Below are 20,013 nucleotides of genomic sequence, written 5' to 3'. Positions count from 1 at the left end.
CAGCGTGCGGATGTTACAATTTCCGATGAAGGTTCATGTTCTGTAAGGGGAGGGTAGAAAAGAAGGAAAACAAACAGACACAAGAGAAATAAAAAAACAAGGTCCTGGTGGACCAGGTGGGCAGCTGGAGCTGCATGGCTGGTGGGGTATTAAGCACGGTAACAGGTGCTAGTGAGAGCAGGAGGCCAGGTGCGTCCGGCTAGGGATTGCACAGCGTACATCATTTGTGGCGATGGGAGGACCTGGAAGGTCTGGATACGATTTGCCAGTCTTGTTGGATGTGGCAAATTTGTGGTTCCTGGTTAGGGAGCTGTTGGTCAGAGGATTCAGGGATAATGTTCCATTGGCGGAGAAGGCGGATGCCTTGGTCCATAGTAGTGATTTGGGACATGGAGCCTTGATGTGTCACACACAACTTGGCTGGGTATTTCAATTTATACATGATTTTGCTGTTCCGCAGGGCTTTGGTAATGGAATTTAGATTTCTCCTGAGCTGTAAGGTAAACTGGGAGTAGTCAGGCAATACTTGTAAAGATGAGGCCTGTTCTGGTAAGCGATCCTTACGCCTGAAGGCTTCAAGTATTCGTTCCTTAGCTTGGAAAAAATGTATCCTCAGAAGTACATCCCGTGGGATCGTTTGCGGGAGAAAGGAGGGCTTGGGAATCCTATGAATGCGGTCTATAGTGAGCTCATCATTGGAAATATCAGGTACCGATTTTTGGAATAAGTCCCATACAAAGTGAGGCAATTGGTTCGGTTGGACCGATTCAGGGATACCACAGATCTTGAGGTTATTACGCCTCGATCGATCTTCAAGATCTGCCAATTTAGCTTGGATGCGGCGGATATCTTCCTGATGGAAAGTATGGGCGTCTACTAGAGTGTTATAGGAGACAGTGAATTCTTCCATTTTGTTTTCCACTGCATTTACTCTGTCCCCCATATCGTGTAGCTATTTGTGGCAGTAAGAAATGGAGGCAAGGATATTGGCCTACATGGATGAGTGGAGCATGGAGAGCAAGTCCTTTAAAGTAGTATCTGAGACAGGTTGCCCAGTTGTAGATAGGTTAGCAAAGGGGTCTGGCAGTGGGGAGTAGGCCCAAGCAGTGCCCGGGGAATTGGGATCATTGCTCACCTCCATAGAGGACATGTCGAGTGTCCGTGGTCTGTCTTCCCTCCTGGGACGCGATTTGGCCGGGCTCTGTGTGGAGGGAGTGGAAGAAGAGGAGTTAGCAGATCTCATAGGCCGCATCGGTGTCTGATCTCCCGGGCGTTTGGCGGGGTGCGGCGCCGTGACGTCATCTATCGGCGGAGCTACCGCTAGAGGACACAGTGGCGGAGGAGCGAGGATGGGGTGCTGCCGCCATCTTGCCGTGGACCAAGAGTCGCCGGTCAGAAGAATTTCGACAGCTTGCGGACCGGAGGGGCCGCCAAAAGTTTCTTGGTCATCGCAGGTAGGTGCACGGGGTATTCCCCCACTGGAATCCAGGTAAGTGGAGAGTCGGGAAGCGCTTTGATGGGCCGTAGATGTGATGCAAGCTGGACGGGTTATGGAGCTCCTAGCTATGGCGGCCATCTTGCTCGGCGGTCACCACGCCCCCCTGCCTGACAGTTTTTAATAGCTTCCATCATTTGTGCCAAAGTGGGTTCTGTTACCTTGTCCTGAGCCTGCCCAATGTCCTCAGCTCCAGCTGATGTCTCAGGCTGCATATCCGGCCAGTCTTCCCGACCTGCCTGCCAGGATCTCCCTGAGCTGACCGAGGCTCTGCTCTCCGGGGATGCAGTGTGGGCGCCATCTTGGACAAGCCTGGGCAAACTTGGTGGTCGATTTACCGGGGGCATTGGGACGTCTTTGCCGTATTTCACCATCCCAATCATTTGCTGGGTGCTTCAGGATGCCTCAGGGTAAGTTTCAGCCCTTAGCACAGTCCGGATGGCACAGGATTCTTAAATACGTGGCAGCGGAGCAGAGAGAGAAAGCTCCTCACATCCCAGAAGTAAGACACGCCCCCCCCCCCCAATCGACCAGCTTAAACACAATATCTTATCCAGTGCACTGAATTTACCCACAACTTTAACCTGCTCATACAATGACTAGAGTCCTAAATGTAGACAGGTTCCTTCAGACTTTACATGACTTTATGGTGGTGCACTTGCTGTCTTTCTTGCGTGGAGAGGACAAAGTACATCCAAAGAGGGCTTGGTAGATAGAAAGGACTCAAATGGTGTTGGTAATCTTCAGTTAAATTTTTTGATTTAGTGTCTGGGGGGGTCTAAAAAGTGTACCTGTGAAGTTTCAGCTCTGTAGCATGTCCAGAACCATAAAAAAAAGATCATTTGTATTTTGTCACTTATAGAACAGGGATATGGCTCCGCTCTTTTCACACCTTGCCGGTTTAGTATCAAGCGTTTTTTTGGGCATTTTTTGGGGGTTATTGGAGGCAGGCATAACATCAGAACTTCTGTGTAGGTGTATATATACACACATGCTTATATGTATATATACCCATACACATATATAGGTGTGAAAGTAGCAGAACACTATACTTGAGCTAATGAAATAATTAACACTAATATGGCTCCGCTCCTATTACACCTATATATGTGTAAGTGTAAAATACATATAAGTGTGTGTGTATATATATACCCCTATACAGAAGTTCAGATGTTTTGCCTGCCTCTAAAGAACCCAAAAAAATGCCAAAAAAATGCCAGCGCCAAAAAAATGCCCAGGTTTGTTCTTGCAGGCGTTTTTTTGGGCATTTTTTGGGGTTCTTTGGATTCAGGCATGACATCTGAACTTCTGTATAGGGGTATATATACACACCTACACATATATAGGTGTGAAAGTAGCAGAACACTATACTTGAGCTAATGAAATAATTAACACTAATATGGCTCCGCTCCTATTACACCTATATATGTGTAAGTGTAAAATACATATAAGTGTGTGTGTGTATATATACCCCTTTACAGAAGTTCAGATGTTTTGCCTGCCTCCAAAGAACCCAAAAAAATGCCCAAAAAATGCCAGCGCCAAAAAAAAATGCCCAGGTTTGTTCTTGCAGGCGTTTTTTTGGGCATTTTTTGGGGTTCTTTGGATTCAGGCATGACATCTGAACTTCTGCATAGGGGTATATATACACACCTACACATATATAGGTGTGAAAGTAGCAGAACACTATACTTGCGCTAATGAAATAATTAACACTAATATGGCTCAGCTCCTAACACACCTATATATGTGTAAGTGTAAAATACATATAAGTGTGTGTGTATATATATATACCCCTATACAGAAGTTCAGATGTTTTGCCTGCCTCCAAAGGCAGGCAAAACATCTGAAATATTAGTGTTAATTATTTCATTAGCTCAAGTATAGTGCTCTGCTACTTTCACACCCATATATGTGTAGGTGTGTATATATACCCCTACACAGAAGTTCAGATGTCATGCCTGAATACAAAGAACCCAAAAAAATGCCCAAAAAAATGCCTGCAAGAACAAACCTTGGCATTTTTTTTTTGGCGCTGGCATTTTTTTTGGGCATTTTTTTGAGTTCTTTGGAGGCAGGCAAAACATCTGAACTTCTGTACAGGGGTATATATATATATACACACACACTTATGTGTATTTTACACTTACACATATATAGGTGTGTTAGGAGCGGAGCCATATTAGTGTTAATTATTTCATTAGCGAAAGTATAGTGTTCTGCTCCTTTCACACCTATATATGTGCAGGTGTATATATACATACATGTGTGTGTATATATACCCCTATACACATGTTCAGATGTCATGCATGACTCCAAACATGTCCTCAAAAAAGCACTATCAACGCCTGCAGCAAAAAGAATGCTGACAGGGGCGAAGCCATATTAGTGCACTGAATGTGACACAAGAGAAACAATCTTTTCTCTATAGCGGTCACCCTGCTATGGAAGGGTTTTGTCACCCTGCCATAGCAGTCACAGTCAGTTAACCCTACACTACACTACGGTCCCCTTACACTTAACACTTTCCCTACAGAAACTGAATAATTAAAGCTAACTATAGTGGAAAATAGCACCCTAACTACACTAGATATCCCTTTCCTCACACTAAAAATTGCTAAATGACACTTTGTAGCAAAAGTTACAGAACTGCTTCCACTCTCTTCCATGTCCCTGTATAACAATGCTAGGAATTTGGCGGGGGCTATCTTATATACTGGGGGGCATATTCACTAATGATTGGCCTATGGACCCCCTAGTCACTACAATCACATTCCTAGCATTCTCCTGCCCCCTCAATTGGCTTTTACTGATGGTTCTGGTCCAATCACGGGCTTTTAAAGCCCATTTCCTGAACCATTGCATTTTGGTCGGTTCTGGTTGCCGAATTTTTGCTGAAAAAGTTCGGAATTCGGCCGAACCTCGAACAGCCAATGTTCGGGTCGAACCTATGGTCGACCTGAACCCTTCGATCATCCCTATCTCTCAGCTCTTCCGGAAACAGAAAAGCCAGGCTGGGTTCCCAAGCAGCTAGGTCCCTGCAGATGACAATGGAAGCCTTGGAGAGCAAAAGAGGGCCAGAAATCAGCCGGCGGTGGAATAAATGTGGCTCCGGAAATGACATCACATGTGTGGGGGCTTGGTTATGCATTTCAAGGCAAATTTCCTCTTTCTCAAACAAATGGGGACAGAGATTGGCAAAGCTGGCTTATATACAGGAAGAGGACAGGACTTAGCATGTAAATATGGCAAAACTTATTACAATTTCTAGCAGACCACACAAATTCAGCTAGGTGGCGTGTTACAAACCTGAAAATGCTTGTGAAGTTTGACTTTGAATAAAATTGGTTAATGGCTTGTGCAAGAAGATTCACCCCCAGAGGCTAGACTTTCATGCCAGTTATCGCCATGTGTATCATGTAAATTGTTAATTGTCTACCTCATGATCTAAGCTGTAGTAAACTGGAAAATTGTAAAAAAAAGAAAAAACGTTTCCCCTGCAAGGCAATGTTCTAATGTGCTAGTATGCATTTCACATTGTGTAAAACTTACCTTCAAACGAAGCTCTCCAGCTGCGTGCTGTCACCGCTGACAGGGCTTCCATCTTTACCCGGTCTTCCTTCCGGATTTGCGGACTCTGGTCCTTTGAATGACCAAGCTGTGATGACATCACGGTTTATGGCAACAGAGTGGTTTATAGCAGTGCTCCCCAACCTTTTTATCGCCGCGGACCGGTCAACGTTTGATAACTTTTCCATGGCCTGCTGAGGGGGGGGGGGCATCAATGCAGAGTGACCAGCGTGCCCCCAATCAATGCAGAGTGCCACAGCATGCCCCCAATCAATGCACAGTGACCACAGCGTGCCCCCAATCAATGCACAGTGACCACAGCGTGCCCCCAATCAATGCACAGTGACCACAGCGTGCCCCCAATCAATGCACAGTGACCAGTGCACTTACCTGATTTGCAGCGGCAGATTTTCCTCAGTCTCCCCATGTCTCCTCGAGTCTTCCCTCCTCCTCCTCCTTGGCCAATGGCATGGGTTCGCCTTTCGGCCAATCAGGAAACGCGCTTCGGACCCGCTTCCTGATTGGCCAGGAGGAGGATCTGTGTGATAATAGCGAATATTCATTCGCTATTGTCACACAAATGGGTGGGCTCAGTTTTTTCTAAAATGGAATTAATGTAATGTTCTTTGGGCGGACCGGTACCGCTTGATCCACGGACCGGTACCGGTCTGCGGCCCGGGGGTTGGGGAACACTGGTTTATAGGATAGAGCTTTGAAGGATTGGCAAGGGTATGCCGTTCCTTCAGAATGTATGCGCAGTTGACATGACCGTTTGTTACACAAGTAAATATCTCCTAAACAGTGCATGTTTAGGAGATATATACAGTACCTACAGGTAAGCCTTATTATAAACTGTAGGTAAAATGTAAACAAAGGGACTTAGCTACCACTTTAATGATCTTGTTGCTTTGTACAGGACCAATGATCCTCACATCCCATACCTAAAAAATGACTTCCAGTAAAGAAGGGGGCAAGATATTCTCATTCAGAATATGAGGCACTTGTATTACTGTATATCTGGGTGTGCTGTGGCATCAGCTGGAGAGCCTTCTAAGATGGTGGATAGCATAATTAGTAAAAACAAAATGGTTAATTCTGGCAAACAAAAACTACCAAGCTGCAGCTGTTAGACCCCCCCTTCTCTCCCTCTCTCTCTCTGTCTTCCTGTAACTAACGAGAATATAGATAAGTGTGAAACCGCAAATGTCAACTGCTCTAGATAGGGTGTGACAGGAAACATCTGTACAGAGAAAAATATATTTTGCTTGCTAGACTAGTTTGAAGGTCTTATACAAAGGAAAATATGTATCTGTGATATAACTGCTGACTTATTTGTGATGTACATGCCTATTTGGGCACTCTGCAATCTGGACTTAAGTCCTGCTAAGTCTTCTTCGCTAGCAAATAAAAAGGTTTGTTTTCTTGAAGTCTGCGTCCAGAGTCCATTTCTGGTTTCCCAAAACTGTTTGCTGCTACAGTGCATCTTAGTATCTTCGTTTATGTGCATGCGCATTCATGAGTACATCTGATTCTAAAGATAATCATCCAAATCCAGCTCCAATTTATGCCACTTTATTTCCTGGATCTGATGCCTCAAATCCCCCAAAGTGTTTTACACACACACACGTATAAAATGTAGAGAGAAAAAAAAAAAAAGATAGCCAGTATTTAAACACACATTACCTGCAGTGAACATGGAAAGAAGTTTTTAATACACATTACAGGTTCACTCAGTGAGGGATTCCGAAACGGTTGTTTTTTTCTTAATAAACTATTAAAAAAAGGAGTCTTAAGTGTAGGTTACAAATTAAGCCTTTTAAGAAAAATATTTAAAATTGCTATTCCCTCAGCCAATGGTCATTGACAAAAGCAGTAATCATTCACCATCCTTTTGAGTCCTTCCTATCATGCATATTCTAAACTAGAAAGTACTTCCAAAGGGATACCTAGCAGATATTTATTTTAGTTTTGTTGTAATGGAAAAGCAATGTAGTTGATTTCACTTACAATTTAACATATTTCCTAAAAGCAGGATTTGACACATCATTACAAGTAAGTGGACAACCCCTGTAAAAAAAATGTTATACACAGTAAGATATTTACCTTCTCTGGACTGATGGCAGAAATTTGGGTGGTTGGATACGAACTGTAGGATCCCATTTTCCTGGTGGCAGAACAGCAACTTCATCTAGGAAATCATCGATTCCTGCAGTCAATTCATCTTTGTTCATAGACTTATATGCTACTTTCCGGAACAGCTAGAATAACACATTTGTATTTTATAATTTTAACATTTTCATGTTTGAACATTACCAGAATTGCTATTTTCTAAAACCCAGTTTAAAACCATATGTTAAAGCTGAAGTTTGGTTACTTTTTTCTTTGTGAAAATCTTCTCCCCACTGTTGCTCAAACCTTCCCACAACACCTTAAGATTAACATCAGCTGTTGCCAGTGTGAAAGAGTTGCACCGCTCACCCACCCTCTTTTGCCCTCCTCCTCCTCCATCTATAGAACTCGTATTATTGTTTGCCAGAATGCAGTGTTATGTGATTGGAGGAGGTGGTTTCTGTTATTCATTTGCTCATTCTCCATTCACAGAATGCTTTATGGGCAGAAGGGTCAAATTAGCAGAACAACAATTTCACATATGCAGCAGCTGATGTTAACCCTCAAATCACTGGTTTGTGGAGGACCTATCAACATTGGGGAGAAAATTAAATTTTCATACCATGCAGAACCCAGCCTAACATAGGACTCACTTAAATAGAGGTAAGATATGTCCTCAGGCTGCACAGCAAAAACAAAAAACTGAAGTAAACTTTTGTTTAAAGTGGTAGTATAGTGATTTTTGTGACTTTTACCTTCAGGTAAGCCTATAATAAGGCCTAAAAATAATAGGCTCTGCGCTTCTGGTGATATACTTGAAAAAAAAATGATGATGATAAATAATAATTTGTAGGCTGCTGCCTCCCTGAAATATAGTCAAAGACTATATAGAGATAGAAGAAAAAATGGGGGAATTGGCGCTACCTAGTGGCGATGATATAAATATGGGAAAAAAAAGTATATAATATATGATGATATATATAATAAAATATGAGGAGTAAGATGTGAAGCAAACTTAGTGTACAGTATACAAAAGATTAATAAATAAATAGTGTATCAAATAATCAATGTAATGGCATGTATATAAGTGTCTGTAGGTGACGTGTGCACATATATGATAAATATAATAAATATGAAAAAGTGTATATATAAATAACTGATAATAATATAAACAGGGATAAATATGAAGTAAAATCAATGTACAGTACACAAAATGTATAAAATTAATAAATAAGTATTATCTCAAATAGTCAATATAGTGGCATGTGTATAAGTGCCTGTATTATGTGCACATAAATAATAAAGTGACCAAGTGCTAATAAATATACGAATAACTGAAAAATGCTGTAAACAAGGATAAAGTGATGAGGTAATAATCAACAATAATGATTTCAGTGGATATTAAATATCAATAGTGAATGTGATAACGGGATGATGATATAAAGGTGACTAAGTGACTATAAATATTCAAAAATGATGAAAGGTGACTTAGTGGCCATAAATGTCCAAAAATGTATATATTAAATAAAGTGGCAAAATTCTTAGTGTAAATAATACACAATACCGGTGACCCGGTGGTGGGTGATGAGGTGAGGTGCTCAGTGACCCCTATAATAGGTAGCCCACTCACCAGATATACCCACCCCACACAGGGGTATAGAGCGGGTATGTAAATGGGATGGTGGTCCCTCAGGTGGATCCTTGTTCCCTCTCTGCGTCCTGGAATAGACGTGCCGGAGGGTCCCTGTAGGGTACCGGGGTGTATCGGGATGCCTAAAAGATGATGGCCACGGTCTGGTGGGGTCCTGCCTGTATGGAGTGGTGGCTCCAATGCTCCAGAGTAAGGTCAACCAATCTCAGCGGGACAGATCATATACACATAGGCCGTAGAGAAATAAGGGAAAGGCACATAGTGGGATACCGTATGGCAAGTGTTTTATTAGAAAAATTGCAGGTAAAGGGTACTCACATTTGTGTAGATACAAACAAGCGGTGTGTGATAAGTCTGGAATGCACTGCGTTCCACGCCAGTGCCGGAACCGGAAGTGATGTAACGGCGCTGTACGCGTTTCGTAAGCATACGTCTTCAGCAGCTGAAGACGCTTATGTTTTTTTTATAGTCACTTAGTGCTTAATTCATTGTACCTCCAACGCTGATTTTGTTCTATTTTACCTCCATTTTGACTATTTTTAGGTGCAAAGGCAATTCACTATAACACCATCAGAAACGTTATGAGCAGTGTCAAATTCATTAAGATCAAATAACGTCAGGACTGGACTTAAAAACAGTCCAGCTAAAAGGTGGACTAATTTTTTCGAAATCACAAAATATGGCAGGAAAAAAATAAAAAATGTGTGGGAAAGATGTGTTATATGATTTTGAGCTAAACTGATTTTAAACTGTGTGAAAAAGTTAAGTAGAAAAAAAGATATTAATAAAAGTATAAAATGCAAAAATAGCTCCAGAGTCAATTTCTGGCAGATAGCCCATGTGAGCATGCTCCAAACCAAAAATTAGGCTGAAAATAAAGTTTTTGAAAACGTTAGTGGGAGTTGTATTGAATTTGCGGCAAATACCGCCGCAAATTGACGGTAAAGCGGCGTTATTCCGGCGCTAATGAGAGAAATGCAAAAAAATTTTTTTTTTTGCACATATCTATGTATGTCTATATAAAAAAATATATATAAATATCTATACATAAATATATATATATATATATATATATATATATATACACACATACATACTTACACACACACATACATATATATATATATATATATATATATATATATATATATATATATATATATATATATGCCCAAAAAATAATTATATGTATATATATATATATATATATATGTTTTATTTATTGATTTGCCTATGTGTACATATTATATACATATATATATATATGAAAAAGGAAACTAATACGGCTTCTCCCCAAAAATAAAACATTGTATATGTGTGAAATTAATATATTTTTGGGTTGGTTAGATATAGAAAGTAACAATAATATATGGGTTTTTGCATATGCATATATATATATATATATATATATATATATGCAAAAAACAATATATTATTGTTACTTCCTATATCTAACCAACCCAAAAATATATTAATTTCACACATATACAATGTTTCATTTTTGGGGAGAAGCCGTATTAGTGTTGCTTGTCATATATAACAGCAGACAGTTGTAGGTAGTTCAGGGATTCGAACACCCAAATACACTGTTGCAAGGCAGCTGTGCTAACCACTTAACTACCTAAGGCTAATGACATCTTTTTCAAAGCATGTGTGATTTGTGCCACTGTGCTCTTAGGAACCTTTAGCCCCGGTTCACACTTGTGCGTGTGCGGGGTTCGCATGTAATATCGGAGCGCACTGCTCCGACATTACATGCGATCGGCTGTGCGGTGCGAGTTTAGCCATACAGTTTGTATGGCTAAATTCGCACCGCAGCCGCACCAAACACGCACAGGACCCTTTTTTCTAGCCGCATCAGGATCGGATCGCACAGCGGTTCACACTTGTGTGATCCGATCCTGTGCGAGCTGCACGATCGCACTGCGATATGCGATCAAACTGGGGGTGTCGTTAAGATTACATTGACACCCCCAGCGTATCGCATATGGCAGTGTGAACTGCCGGGGGTGCGTGTGCGATGCGGGAACAGGCTGCGAATTCGCAGCCTTCCCGCATTGCATATATGTGAACCGAGCCTAAGTGCAGCAGAAATCTTTTTGTAACCTTGGCCAGATCTGTGCCTTGCCACAATTCTGTCTCTGAGCTCTTCAGGCAGTTCCTTTGACCTCATGATTCTCATTTGCTCTGACATGCATTGTGATCTGGAAGGTCTTATATAGACAGGTGTGTGGCTTTCCTAATCAAGTCCAATCAAACACAGCTGGACTCAAATGAAGGTGTAGAACCATCTCAAGGATGATCAGAAGAAATGGAAAGCACCTGAGTTAAATATATGAGTGTCACAGCAAAGGGTCTGAATACTTAGGACCGTGTGATATTTCAGTTTTTCTTTTTTAATAAATCTGCAACAATGTCAACAATTCTGTGTTTTTCTGTCAGTATGGGGTGCTATGTGTACATTCATGAGGAAGAAGAATGAACTTAAATGATTTTAGCAAATGGCTGCAATATAACAAAGAGTGAAAAATTTAAGGGGGTCTGAATACTTTCCGTACCCACTGTATATATATATGTGTGTGTGGATATATATATATATATATATATATATATATATATATATATATATATATATATTCTATTTAGACCCAATTCGAACTCAAATGATTTTTATTTATTAAAATTTTTTGATGGACTAATCGAATCAAACTATTCACATTAGCGCGACTTGTCAGGCGACTTGTCAGTTAAAATAATCCTGCATGCTGGAAATTATATATAGGTGTTTAAAACATTTATTTCTGTGAAAAATTAGTATTTTAAATATAAATTGATAGGCTAAGAAACCAGTGGCATATATTATGAAATAAATGTAACAAAGTGATTATGTTTGTGTAAATTGTGTTTTGCAAAAATGTTGCAAATATGTATTGAGCTTGAGCTTGATTAAATAAACTGACCAAAATATCCAAGTGGTTAGCACAGCTGCCATGCAACACTGTATTTGGGTGTTCAAATCCCTGAACTACCTACAACTGTCTGTTGTTATATATGACAAGCAACACTAATACGGCTTCTCCCCAAAAATAAAACATTGTATATGTGTGAAATTAATATATTTGTTGGTTGGTTGAGTGGGGAGCCATATTAGTGTTGCTTCCTATATAGAGCCACATTACACTCTGAAAAATAGCAGTGTCTGAGCTTGCAAATTGATTGAACATATGCAGTGGAACCCCAGAACTCAGAATTCAACAACCCCAAAAAAAAAAGATATATATATATATATATATATATATAAAAAAATACTACATCAAGTCAACACACATAAGAAATGCTTTCAATAATCTCAGCATGAGCACAAAGTGGCTTTTTCATTTAGACTAATGGGCCATACACACTATAAGATTTTCTGAAGACTTTTTCCTTTAGATTTACCAAAACCAGATAATATGAGGTCAAACCTAAACACTTTCAATTTGTATGCAATCTGGCAGGCCCTTGCACTACATAGAAAAGGTAAATCTGAATGAAAAAGTCTTCAGAAAATCTTATAGTGTGTATGGCCATACATGTTCAATTTTTGTTGTACAATTTTCTGATAGATTAACCACAAACCACATAATGTGATGTCAAAGCTAAACAACACTTTCACTTGTTAGGCAGGCCTTTGTACTACATACTTGAAGGTAAATTTCAAGAAAATTGGACAGAAAATTGTAAGAAAATTGGATCATGTATGGCCATACACACTATAATGCCCCGTACACACGTGCAGATCGTCAGCCGAACGATCGGCCGTCTTCACCAATTATCTTTATTTATACAAGTTCATAAGTGTTGGACCCTGTTTTAGACTATAGCAGCCCAACCCAGATTTCCCATTAGCCTACCTTTTCATAGGCAGCGCCAATCACTTCTCTTTTGACATACATACTTGACGCTTCCCTTTGGGGTTGCATCTTTTGAAGTGGGCAGCAGCCACCATTGTTTTATTTATATTCTTTAGACGTATCTTTATAATTTTTTTATTCCGTATATCTTATCCTAAGCGCGGATCCCTCTTCCTTTCTTTGCTTCACATCTTACTCCTTATATTTTATTATATATATCATCATATATTATATACTTTTTTTCCCTTATTTATATCATTGCCACTAGGCAGCGCCAAATTCCCCCATTTTTTTTTCTATAATAAGGCTTACCTGCACGGTTTAGGAGATAGTTGCACTACATGCAGCCGCTGACACTAGCGGCGCATGCGCTCTGAAGGTCCGGCGGACCTTCAGAGTTCCTTGCCGGGAAGTTGCCGGTAAGTTAAAACCCCGCGCATGAAAAACTCCCACAGCGCCGGAGCCGCCAAACCCGGAAGAGACACCTAGGGATCATGTCTGCTCCCACAGCGGTGTCCGGGGGTCAATGTCGGGGCTTCGTTTTAAGGTAAGTATTTCAAGTATTTGTTTTGCAGGGTTTTTTTTTTTTTTTGGAGTATACTACCGCTTTAAATGTCACTACTATACAGAGCCCCAGGGTAGGATCCAGCTATTAATGTTGCTGATTGGATTGTGTACTGATGCTGAGAGTATAAGCAGAGGAGCTAAGTCCTCTATTCCTAATTCCAATTAGTAAAAGCTGAGAAAGGTTTAGTCGAAAAATGAAATCTGTAAAGTTGTTTAGTAAGCAATAATCAAGAGCCAAATTAGACATCTGGGGAATAACATCATTGCAGTCTTAGCTAATTTCATGGTATCAAGGAGGAAGGTGGGGACAAGATGACTTAAGGCCCGTACACACGTACCGATCGTCGGCATACAAACGTCGGTGGACGAAGGATCTGCCGATTGTACGCGTGTTAGTATGGTGCCTCCGACAGATGTCTGCGCACAATCCGCGGACAAAAGTCTTTCTTGCAAACATGAAAATTTTTGTCTGCGGACACCAGAACGGACGATTGTTCGCCTGTCAGTACAGAATTCGGCCGACAGACCGCAGATTTGCAAGACTGGGCATGCTCAGAAAATTAAAAACACAGGGAAAGTTAACCATTACATGACATCACTTCTGCAGTCAGCTGAAGTCTGCGGACAAAATTCTTGTGCTGTCCTTGTGCTGTCTTTGCACTTTTCAACAGACACCGACATCCCGGGGAGAAAAGAGGAACATTTGTATGCCGACCATCGGTACGTGTGTACGGGGCTTTAATGTCTTTGTCCTCTGTTGTCGGGATGAAACTTCTATTGCATAGTTACACAAACAACAAAGTGGGATAAAAAGCTCTACCCCCAGCCAGGCAAAGAACCATTTGCTTGCAAAATTAAAGTCCAGTAGTCTTAGTTTATTGACAATAAAAGCTTTATAGTAGATAATCCAAATAGTAGAGGATCCTGGCCACCATATAAAAAAACACAGATGGAAAATGGCCAAACGGCTAATTTCATGGTATCAAGGAGGAAGGTGGGGACGAGATGACTTAATGTCTTTGTTCTCGGTTGTCGAGATGAACCTTCTATTACATAGTTACAGTACATAGTTGGTAAGGCTGAAAAAAGACACCAGTCCATCCAGTGTTTATGTCAATAGTACATTGTATATCCCTGTATGTTGTGAATGTTAAGGTTTCCCATCTAATAGTTTTTTTTAAACTATCCACGCTCCCTGCTGATACCACTGCTTGGGTAAGAGACTTCCACATTCTTACTGCTCTGACAGTAAAGAACCCTCTACACAGTTCAGCCCTTTCACTGCTAAGCCCTGTGCGCCACCTTTAAACTGGCAGGACCATTTTTGCAGTTTTTGCATTGTTACATATAGTTACATAGTTAGTGAGTTTGAAAAAAGACATCAGTCCATCCAGTTCAACCTACCTGTGTGTGTGTGTGTGTGTGTGTGTGTGTGTGTGTGTGTGTGTGTGTGTGTGTGTGTGTGTGTTGCGGTTAACCGTACTCTGTATACCCCTTTATGTTGTGGTCTTTAAGGTGCCCATCTAATCGTTTTTTAAACTATCGATACTCCCTGCTGACACTACTGCTTGTGGAAGAGAATACCACATCCTTACTGCTCTGACAGTAAAGAACCCCTTACGTATTTTAAGGTTAAACCATGTTTCCTCTAGTTTTAGAAGGTGGCCACGTGTCTTATTGTATTCACTTTCTCTGAAAAGTTTGTACCTTATGCTAGGGTCACCCATACAGTATTTTTACATTGATATCATATCCCCTCTCAAGCATCTCTTCTCCAGTGAGAATAAGTTCAATGTTTGTAGTCTTTCCTCATAGCTGATGTCCTCCATTCCCCTAATTATTTTTGTTGCCCTTCTCTGGACTCTCTCCAGTTCTAGCACATCCTTTCTGAGGACTGATGCCCAGAACTGGATGGCATACTCCAGAGTCTAGTTAAGTGGGAGGAAAAATCTCTTCATTTCTGGATTGAATCCCCTTTTTAAAGCATCCCAGAATTCTGTTGGCTTTGCTTGCAATGGCTTGGCATTGCATGCCACTGCCAAGCCTGTTGTCCACTAGGACTCCCAGGTCATTTTCCATCTTAGATTCACCCAGAGGTTCCCCCCCTAGCGAATAGCTTGCATTCGTGTTTCTGACCCCCAAGTGCATTACCTTATATTTTTCAACATCAAAAACTCAAACCTCATCTGCCATGTAGTTGCCCACCCCATTATTTTGTTCAGGTCTGCTTTTAAGGTTTCCACATCCTGCATCAAAGTTATTGCCCTGCTTAGTTTAGTATCATCCGCAAATACCGAGATTGTGCTAGATATCCCCTCTTCTAGATCGTTTATGAATAAATTAAACAGGATTGGTCCCAGGACTGATCCTTGAGGGACCCCACTTTCCACACATCCAAATACTCCCCATTTATCACCACCCTCTGGACTCGCCCCTGAAGCCAGTTCTCTATCCAGGTACTCACCCTATGGTCCATACCCATGTACCTTAGTTTGTACAGTAAGCGTTTGTGGGGAACTGTGTCAAATGCCTTTGCAAAGTCCAGATACACCACATCCACAGGCCTTCCTTTATCTAGATGGCAACTCACTTCATCGTAGAAGGTTATTAGATTGCTCTGGCAAGAATGATTTTTCATGAATCCATGCTGATTACTACTAATAATACCGTTTTCTTTACTAAAGTCTTGTATATAGTTCTTAACATCCCCTAAAGAATCTTGCAGACTTCTGACGTTAGGCTGAAAGGTCTATAGTTACCCAGGATATATCTCGGCCCTTTTTAAATATTGGTACTACATTGGCTTTTTTCCAATCGGCTGGCACCATTCCCGTCTGTAGACTATCCGTAAAGATCAAGAATAACAGTCTGGCTATCACCTGGCTGAGTTATTTGAGAACCCTCGGGTGCAAGCCATCCGGTCTCGGTGATTTATTTATGTTAAGTTTCTCTAGTTTAAATCTAAGTCTATTTTCTGTTAACCATGGGGGTACTTCCTGAGATGTAGTATTTAATTTAACATTACAAGCTGGGTTAGTGTAGCCCCCCAATTCTTTTGTAAAGACTGAAGAGAAGAAATTATTTAGCACTTTCGCCTTCCCTCTGTCCTCTGTGGTCAGATTCCCTTTGTCGTCTTTTATGGGCCAATGTGTTCTGGTCTCGCTTTCTTACTATTTATATACTTAAAGAATTTCTTGGGGTTTTTTTTTACTCTCTTCCGCTATATGTCTCTCGTGTTCTATTTTAGCCGCCTTGATTTTGCCTTTAGATTTCTTATTGCACTCTTTGTAATGTTGGAATGCTGTCAATAACCCCTCAGCCTTGTATTTTTTAAAGGCCTTTTCTTTAGTATTAATATGCATTTTTATGTAGGAGTTTAGCCACCCAGGATTTATTTTTGCTCTTTTAAATGGATTTCCCTTTGGAATGCACTGGCCAATCCCTTTGTTTAGTATGTTCTTGAAGCACTCCCATTTTTCCTCCATGTTCTTTGTTCCCAGGGTTCTATCCCATGTGATACTGTCTAGCAAAAAGCACAGTTTAGGGAAGTTGGCTCTTTGGAAATTCAGTGTCCTTATATTACCTTGTGTTTCCTATTACTATGGTTTATACTGAAACTAATTGACATATGGTCACGGTTTCCTAAGTTGCCCCATATTTTCTATATCCGTGATCAGGTCAGTATTGTTGGTAATCAGTAGGTCTAGTACCTCATTGTTTCTTGTCGGTGCGTTCACCATCTCATGACCCATGAAATTGTCCTGCAAAACATTTAGGAACTGCCGAGCCTTGGATGAATGCACGGTTCCTTCTGCCCAGTCTATATCTGGATAAGTAAAGTCCCCCATTATAATTAAATTTCCCATCCTTGCTGCCATTCCAATCCGTGAAAGGAGGTTGGCCTCCCCCTCCTCCCTCTGGTTTGGGGGCCTATAGCATACGCCCAATATTACTTTCCCCATAGTGCCTTCCCTTTGAAGTTACATAGTTAGTCAGGTTTAAAAAACACACAAGTCCATCTGGTTCAACCAAAAAAAAAAAAACTATTGAAAACCCACTCATACAATCCCATATACACAATCCTTTACCCGCAGTTGATCCAGAGGAAGGCAAAAAAAAAAACAGCAAAGCATGGTCCAATTTGCTACAGCAGGGGAAAAAAATTCCTTCCTGATCCCCCGAGAGGCAATTTAGTACCCATTTATCTTATGTACACCTAGGAAAAAATCCAGACCTTTTTTAAAGCAATCTAGTGAGCTAGCCAGCACCACCTTTGGAGGGAGTCTATTCCACATTTTCCCAGCTCTTACGGTGAAGAAACCTTTCCGTATTTGGAGACGAAATATGTTTTCCTCTAGACATAAAGAGTGCCCCCTTGTCCTCTGTGTTGACCTTAAAGTGAACAACTCAACACCAAGTTCACTATATGGACCCCTTATGTATTTATACATGTTGATCATATCTCCCCTTAATCTCCTCTTCTCAAGAGAGAATAAATTCAGTTCCTCTAATCTTTTCTCATAGCTGTGGTCCTCCATGCCTCTTATCAGTTTGGTTGCCCTTCTCTGCACTTAATACATATGATCATGACAATTTTTTTTTACCTAGCCAAAAGATTGACTTGTAACTTACCAATAACAGAAAAAGATCGTGCATTACAAGATGTCAGTTTATTTTTATTGCAAACGTATTTCAACATTACCTGTGAGAAAAGATTTGTCAATTTTAACTTTGATATTTACCTCATCAGTTAATAATGTGGCCATAGCTCGTCCAATTTCATGATATGCTTTAAGCTTGCTTCTTGGACCCAGCAGGATGAAAATAAACCTGTAAAAGCAAACATATGTATTTAAAAATACATGTAACTGGTTAAGTGCTGATGTTATACTCTTTAAGAGATTCATTTCTCTACCACTGATCACTTCCAATATTTTGACAAAGCATATAGACAGGGTCAGTTCTACAGCTTTTCATATAAAGCTTGTGGAGTTGCAACCTTGATCCATATTTCTTTATCCTTTGATATATAGCATGTTTATGTAGCACCTTCCTAGATGGGTGCTAGGATCAGTTAGATTTAGTGCTGGCTCACAGTGTTTGGTGGAGCTTGGTGTGTTTTTGCTAGGCAAATTTAGCTTGCCTCATTGTAACCCATGTGGCTGTAATTATTGTGTTAGGTCAGGGGGAGGCAACCTTTTGAGCAAAGTGTGATGAAAAATAGTTTCAAAGAAATTGAGAGTGCCATATACACAGTGGAGTAGTGTGGGGGGTGCAGGGGGGGGGGTGGCCGCACCGGGCGCAACATCTGGGGGGGCGCATCCACAGTGTCACTCTGTTTGACTCTGACATACACAGTTCACACACAGTCTGCGGCTGCCTCCATCTTTAGGCTGGGAGATGTCCAGCGCGCCGTACTATGCCTGAAAATGGCGGATCGGGGGCGGGGCGTAGCTGGACTGTGCCTCACCTGTCCATTCAGTGGCGGCTGGTGAGTTGGGGGTGCAGGGGCGCAGCCCCCCTATCCATGCGTCCAGCCCCCTAATCTACATGCGGGGCGCCGGACGCATGGAGTTCAATTCAATGTTTTTTTTTTAATCCCCTGATTAGAGCCAGAGTCTCTAATAGGCTTCAGAAAAGGGTGGACCCGGGGCGCAGAGCAGTGCGCCCCTAGCCTACCCATTGTGTGACAATAGCGAATGAAAATCCTCCTCCTGGCCAATCAGGAAGTGGGTCCGAGATCCGCTTCCTGATTGGCCGGCAGGCGAACGCATGCCATTGGCCTAGGAGGAGGCGGGAGGACTCGAGGAGACACGGGGAACTGAGGAGAAGCCGACACTGCAGGTAAGTCTCTCTGCATTGGAGGGGGCACGCTGGTCACTCTGCATTGAAAGGGGCACGATGATCTCTCTGCATTGAAGCGGGGCAGGGCACGCTGGTCACTCTGCATTGAATGGGGGCATACTGGTCTCTCTGCATTGAAGGGGGCACACTGGTCATTCTGCATTGAAGGGGGCATGATGATCTCTCTGCATTGAAGGGGGCACGCTGGTCTCTCTGCATTGAAGAGGGCACGCTGGTCATTCTGCATTGAAAGGGGGCACGATGATCTCTCTGCATTGAAGGGGGCACGCTGGTCTCTCTGCATTGAAGGGGGCACGCTGGTCATTCTGCATTGAAAGGGGGCACGCTGGTCATTCTGCATTGAAAGGGGGCACGCTGGTGTCTCTGCATTGAAAAGGGGCACGCTTGTCTCTCTGCATTGAAAGTGGGCACGCTGGTCTCTCTGCATTGAAAGGGGGCACGCTGGTCTCTCTGCATTGAAAGGGGGCACGCTGGTCTCTCTGCATTGAAAAGGGGCACGCTTGTCTCTCTGCATTGAAAGTGGGCACGCTGGTCTCTCTGCATTGAAAGGGGGCACGCTGGTCTCTCTGCATTGAAAGGGGGCACGCTGGTCTCTCTGCATTGAAGGGGGGCACGCTGGTCTCTCTGCATTGAAGGGGGGCACGCTGGTCTCTCTGCATTGAAAGGGGGCACGCTGGTCTCTCTGCATTGAAAGGGGGCACGCTGGTCTCTCTGCATTGAAGGGGGGCACGCTGGTCTCTCTGCATTGAAAGGGGGCACGCTGGTCTCTCTGCATTGAAAGGGGGCACGCTGGTCTCTCTGCATTGAAAGTGGGCACGCTGGTCTCTCTGCATTGAAAGTGGGCACGCTGGTCTCTCTGCATT

At 41.9% G+C, this 20,013-nt stretch overlaps 1 protein-coding gene across 1 annotated transcript in view; it reads right to left on the bottom strand.

The window, feature by feature from the left end:
* Positions 1–20,013, bottom strand: part of SLC4A9 (solute carrier family 4 member 9) — a 1,068,229-nt gene that overhangs the window by 837,473 nt on the left and 210,743 nt on the right. The window contains 2 exon segments of the mRNA XM_082254102.1: positions 7,169–7,323; positions 18,028–18,115. Coding sequence (XP_082110228.1) covers positions 7,169–7,323; positions 18,028–18,115 — 243 coding nt within the window.

The sequence above is a fragment of the Pelophylax lessonae genome, assembly GCF_965119305.1.
Source record: "Pelophylax lessonae genome assembly, chromosome: 4".
Lineage (NCBI taxonomy): Eukaryota > Metazoa > Chordata > Amphibia > Anura > Ranidae > Pelophylax > Pelophylax lessonae.
The sequence above is the reverse complement of the archived record's forward strand: the minus strand, read 5'-3'. Positions and strand labels throughout refer to the sequence as shown.